The sequence below is a fragment of the Adiantum capillus-veneris genome, chromosome 21 (genome assembly GCF_014529385.1).
Source record: "Adiantum capillus-veneris isolate H3 chromosome 21, ASM1452938v2, whole genome shotgun sequence".
NCBI classification, from domain to species: domain Eukaryota; kingdom Viridiplantae; phylum Streptophyta; class Polypodiopsida; order Polypodiales; family Pteridaceae; genus Adiantum; species Adiantum capillus-veneris.
This window is the reverse complement of record NC_140951.1, coordinates 32,162,850-32,168,508: the sequence shown is the minus strand read 5'-3', so window position 1 is coordinate 32,168,508 and position 5,659 is coordinate 32,162,850. Positions and strand designations below refer to the sequence as shown.

Sequence of the window (5,659 nt, the reverse complement as noted above, 5' to 3'; positions counted from 1 at the left end):
TTTTTTAGAGAGCGTTGGCAATCGACACTGATTGGCTATCCAAAGGTTTAGCATGCATATAAATGCATAAATTGAAAAGACATGTTAACCTACCAAGTTAAAGCATAAAATACAACACCGTTTCGCGTACTTGGAATGTAAACTTGAATTGAGAACCCTTTTTGTGTGCAAATATTGAAAAAGCAAAGTCAGAATACCAGTTTATTTGAGCTTGCAAGAAAGAAAACACATCTAGTTGCAATGAAAGAAACTAAGAACGTACAATCTTAAATTCACTTTAGGCTTGTACCTTTTCACCACCAATATGATCTACATAGCTCTCTGATTTCTAAATTATCATGGCCCTCATATGCTCTTGGAGACAAACGGGACTAGAGAGGATTAGGATATGGGGCCATCACCATATGCATGACTATCTAAGGAGATGATATGCTTTTCCACCTAGGGGAGGTCCATGGGAGACTTCAATGTCTATACATAGAGCAGACAATGTCATGGATAACATTATGACAATAAGAGATGCATCACAGAGTGGAGTCAGAGCAAGAAGGGGTTGCTCGCATATATGAGGACTCAAAGTGAGAAAGGGAACCTATGAAGACCAATAGTAGCACTCGAGTACACCACCATCTAGTTATTTAGATAGAAATGGCATAGTGACCATGATCAAGAGGATTGGCATGCTTCTAATGGATCTACCAATACATTCCTAGCACTCTCCCAATAAGCTATTTTAAGACATACTATACATGAGAGTAGAGCACTATACATGCTACTTCGCAATTTATAGTGAGCATTAGGGATTGTGGAGCAAGAAACATGAAGAAAGGCACAAATGTAGAGGCACATGAGAAGGAGACACTACATCTAGTCTTCAACAAAGCATAGCCGAATTGCATAGAGGAGTTCTAGAGAGTTTTGAACATTGAATCCCATTGAGGATCCAAAGGTTTACCATGCATATGGTTGCGTAAATTGAGAAGAGATTTATACCTACCAAGTTAAATGGTATTGCAATACCAATACCATTTAGCATGATCAAAAGAATTTGGAATAAAAAGACTTCCAATGTAAACTTCATAATATTCATAAAGATCGTTATGTCTCACAACAGTAGGAAATTTTACTATGGATCTTAGAGTACATAACAAGGCAATGTACAAGGGATGAATATACTTTGCTATAGAATTCAGAGGGATGAAGGGATATAAATTTATAACTTCTAAAGTTCGAGCATAAGGCTTGTATTTAGGGCATGTACAACTTGTTCTTGCACTTGCATTTCCATGCTTCTGGATAATATTCCATAATGCTTACTTTTGTTCTACCAGGTTGTATAGGTACTCGAATAGCATCGCATGGTGTGCATCGAGAGCATTTTTTTACACATTTTGGAGGTGTTGATCCTAAAGCACCTACAATTAGATCTCTACGATGAAACATGGTTTTCTGACCTTGAGAGCTTTTGTCACTTCCACGACTTAGATATCTCAATGGTTGACCAGAGCTCTGCAATGTGTATGTATAGCATAGTTATAGTTCAATCTGTAAGCCTTTAACTTAAATATTTCACAATTGCAAAAAATTAGGTGGCTAAAAGACTCAAATTATCTTCTTGGCATGCTTGGTAGGGATAATTACCATATGCATCTACAAACATATGCATTTACAACTCCGCTACAACCAAGAGAAAAATGCATCTAGTTGTGGTACCTATATTGTGCATGAATACCCAAAACAAAAAACACATCAATGGACATGAATGCATTAGCGTTAATGTCATTTGCATGCAACTCTACATGATTGATACATAACTCAATTATGCATACATATACATCCATATGTATTAGATTGTTATGTATTGATCTTGTCCCAATCTTGTATACACACATCCATGCATGGACTATACACATGTTGTCAATAATCAAGATAATGATACAATATTATATCATAGATATGCATTACATAAAGAACTACTGCACGCCACTTAGATATACAAATACTCATACAATATGCATATGTTTATGGGCGCGCACACACACACACACACACACACACACACACACAAACATCAAAACTATGTGTGTATTTTACACACGCCATTTGTGTCAACAAAAGAAGAGAAAATATATATACACTCTCTATATGTACATGGGTGCCTATGTACATATTTACATATATGTATATGCGTGCATGCACATGAATGTGTGTATTCTTATTGTGCATGTGTGTGCTTTATGTAATGCCCCCCCCCCCCCCCCCCCCCAAAAAAAAAAAAAAAAGGAATAAAGGGCACATGGTATTTAATGAAGACCACGTGATGGGATTCACAAAGGAGAAGCCTTGACACAAAAGCAATGCCGTCCGATCCAAAAAAGCCTTAAACATGGATAAATTTTGTAAACTTGAACATCGAGAGAGGAAACTCAAGCAAGCATAATTGAAAGTAAACTCACATGCATTTCAATGAAATACACGTGCACGTCCGATTAGGCATTGGACTGCCACAACATCCGTTCGGGCTTGAATCTGGGAATGACCTACTATGCAAAACTTTTGGATGCCTTCAGATCTTCTCCAGATTCGTGCACTCAGTTCTCCACCATTGACCCCATGATGAGGTCTTCATTAGAGACCCCGTGCCACTTAGTGTCAACCACCTCCCACCACCAACACACACACACATCCAAATCATGGATACCCACATGTAAGCCTTTTTTTAATTTTTTAATTTTAGCAATCTGATGGTTCGTATCAATTAGTTTTAAGAGATTGCACCCACCCACACCTACATGTTGGAAGGGTTAAATCATGGATACCCACATGTAAGCCTTTTTTTTATTTTTTAATTTTAGCAATATGATGCTTCGTATCAATTAGTTTTAAGAGATTGCACCCACCCACACCCACACCCACACCTACACCTGCATGTTGGAAGGGTAGAATAATGGATACCCACATATAAGTCTTAAATGTAGGATTGGTATGAATGGTAAGAAATAGGACCATAGTCAAAATGAGTGGTCGAGTTACTTTATTGATGTGAGATACGGCAAGATGCTTTGTTTATTTTGTATACAAATTGTAGGGCTTTGGGAAATTGGGACACACGACAAGACAGACCCAAGGGCTGACAAGAGAGACAGAGAAGACAAGGCCTCAAAATAACAAAAGCATACCTACCTCAACTTCAAAATTTGGGTGGCTGCCATTGATCACTTTGCTGTCACTTCTTGTACTGGCTCTTCCTCTTGCCACATCGACATCGCCCTCTCCTGCAAATAATTAATCAACTCAACTATGTCAGTGAAATAATTAAAGAACCCACATGACATAATGCAGATTGGAAGCACCCAAAATGATGCAAGTAATTAATTATACAATAGTCTAATCAATGAATGTGGGCATTAAATTAGCTGATTGCAATCATTGCAACAGTTAATGCCATTAATGCTGATGACACCATACTTACAAATTATAATGCATTGCTTCGCTTAATCAATCCCATCAGGATGATTTCGCGCGGTTAGTGCACACATGGCACTAAAAAAGGCCCTTAAAATTTTGACATTCTTCAAATCTAAAGGAATTTGATAGTGCCACTTGGGGGTTTTCTTCAATCAATCAATAAGCGGCTAGTAATGATTTGAAACGAGTGCATGATGGTGATGATTCCATAATTAATAATGCAACCACAAATTAATTGCTTGCTAGTGCATTCCTTGACCAATACATGTTTTGCACTTCATATACAAGATTACCATATCTACCAGCTGATGATGATGGTGGCAAGATGATGGTTGAAGGCCTTGCGCAGCAACCTTGATAACGTGCTGTATGATTGGAGAAGACAACTAGTATAATTAGTGAAGAAAGAAGAAGCCATCTGTATGATGATCCTTTCATCTCCTTTGAAGGCAGAGATGGAGGAGGAGGCTTGGCAATTTTGAGTGGTGACAAGGTGAGGCAAAAGAGCCCATTTGGGGAGGAAGGGCTTTACTCCATAGAGGTATGTGTGGGTGAGAGAGAGAGAGAGAGAGAGAGAGAGAGTGCGAGTGTGTGTGTGGGCTTACTCACTCTTGCGCCTATCGCTGATTACAATCTTGTGTCTCTTAGTCGCATTGCTCCTAATTGATCAGGTGATGATGGTTAGGGTGCAGGGTTTTGTGAGCAGCCCACAAGAAAAGGCCTGCATGAGATGGGTAGTGGAGAATGGTGGGATAAACCCTTCTCAGCTCATGAGGGCTGCAAGGTGGAAGGATAATTAGAAGAGGAGCTGATGTTTATGATGTGGGCGGTTGTGTGTGTGAAGCTCGTGGGGAGAGAGAGAGAGAGAGAGAGAGAGAGAGATCCAACATGCTATAGTAGCAACACTGTAGAGCGTACCGGTGATGGGATCGAGAGAGAAAGAGAGAGAGAGAGAGAGAGAGAGCCTTGGCCCTTGGCTCTTCATCAGGAAGGGCTTCGGGGAATCGGGGATGTGTTCACTTGTGTGTGTGTGTGTGTGTGTGAGAGAGAGTGAGAGAGAGAGAGATCACATCAGGTTGTCACCGCTTGTATGCTGTATGGGTTGAAAGCGAAGAGAGAGAAAGAGTCAAGGTATCCATCAACTCGTCCAAAACGCCAACACGAAGTGTCGGCTGGATTCTCAACAACAAACTCGCCCGCAGGCCCCACCTTTTTAGCAGTTGGTACCAAGTCACGAGACAGTGTTGGCACTGGGGGAAAGCCGCCCTTTATCCCAATTTCCAAACATACTTGATATTTTTGGCTATTTTTAGACTATTTTCTTTCAAAATCCAAGCGAGATTTCTCGTTTTCTCCCTCCTCATTAGGTGGCCATTTCTTGCAACAATGGCATCTAATTGCTGTATAGACAGGCGCTCTAACCGGCTCAAGGCTAAGCTTAGATACACTTTTCCCAAACTCTCCACAAATGAAGGGAGTTGAGACTAGGGCTTGTCAAAAGCATTTTTCCTAAGAGAAGGAAATAAGGGCCCACTTAAAACTCTTCCCAATTTAAGTCAAAATTTTAAGCATTTGCTAGTATTTATAGTAAAATTATAAAATTTTAAGCATTTGCTAGTAATTATAGTACAACTATAAAGTTTTGTCGATTTTCTTTAAGGCAAGCTCAGAATCTAGCCACGATTATGCAATTTTAGCTAGTTGAAATAAACCAAACCTTTGTTTTTGGGGAACATTGGTTGACACTTGACACAGAGAGAGAGAGAGAGAGAGAGAGAGAGAGAGAGAGAGTTATGGAATTGATATTTTACTATTTATTGTAGCTGACAGGTGGAAAAAGCTTGATCGAGCTATGCTATTGCAAAAGGATATTATATTTTATGTGTATTTGATTATTCAAGTGCTCTTTATGAGCTTTCATTTATGACCGACCGACCAGTTTGTACTCAATTTGACCATTTAAGAAATCTATAAATCAAATACGTGCAAAAGGGAAATGGTCACTTTTGCACAGGGAAAGATTGCACTCAGTGTCTGTGTATCCTTCTCTCCTCTCTTCTCTTCTCTCTCGCCATGCCGGTGTAGCACTACGCTCTAAGAGGTGCGCCTGCATGTTCTCTTTCTCTCTCTCGCTCGTTGTCTCTCTCTGTTTGCGTACATCGATGATTATGTGCTATGCGAGGTGTCAGGT

The 5,659-nt window shown here is 39.7% G+C and overlaps 1 protein-coding gene across 2 annotated transcripts; it reads right to left on the bottom strand.

Annotated features, from left to right (window-relative positions):
- Nucleotides 1–1,063: 1,063 nt before the first annotated feature.
- On the bottom strand, nucleotides 1,064–4,426 carry LOC147430743 (EPIDERMAL PATTERNING FACTOR-like protein 6). Of its 2 annotated transcripts, none has more exons than XM_086493305.1 (3): nucleotides 3,771–4,426; nucleotides 3,184–3,275; nucleotides 1,064–1,509 (listed from the first exon to the last, which is right to left on the bottom strand). In XM_086493305.1, exons 1-3 carry the CDS (start codon nucleotides 3,904–3,906, stop codon nucleotides 1,249–1,251), a joined length of 489 nt encoding a protein of 162 aa, XP_086349431.1. In that variant the 5' UTR covers nucleotides 3,907–4,426; the 3' UTR covers nucleotides 1,064–1,248. The 2 variants fall into 2 exon arrangements, with proteins under 2 accessions (XP_086349431.1, XP_086349430.1); XM_086493304.1 differs by having other exon boundaries at nucleotides 3,762–4,418.
- Between the last annotated feature and the right edge of the window lie 1,233 nt (nucleotides 4,427–5,659).

Excerpts from the sequence above, each read along its gene's own strand:
- LOC147430743 (XM_086493304.1), bottom strand. The coding sequence starts at position 3,906 with ATGAAAGGATCATCATACAGATGGCTTCTTCTTTCTTCACTAATTATA. Across the intron at positions 3,276-3,761 it reads ATCATCAGCTGGTAGATATG|GAGAGGGCGATGTCGATGTG; the intron begins GTAATCTTGTAT and ends AATTATTTGCAG. Across the intron at positions 1,510-3,183 it reads ACCCAAATTTTGAAGTTGAG|AGCTCTGGTCAACCATTGAG; the intron begins GTAGGTATGCTT and ends TACACATTGCAG.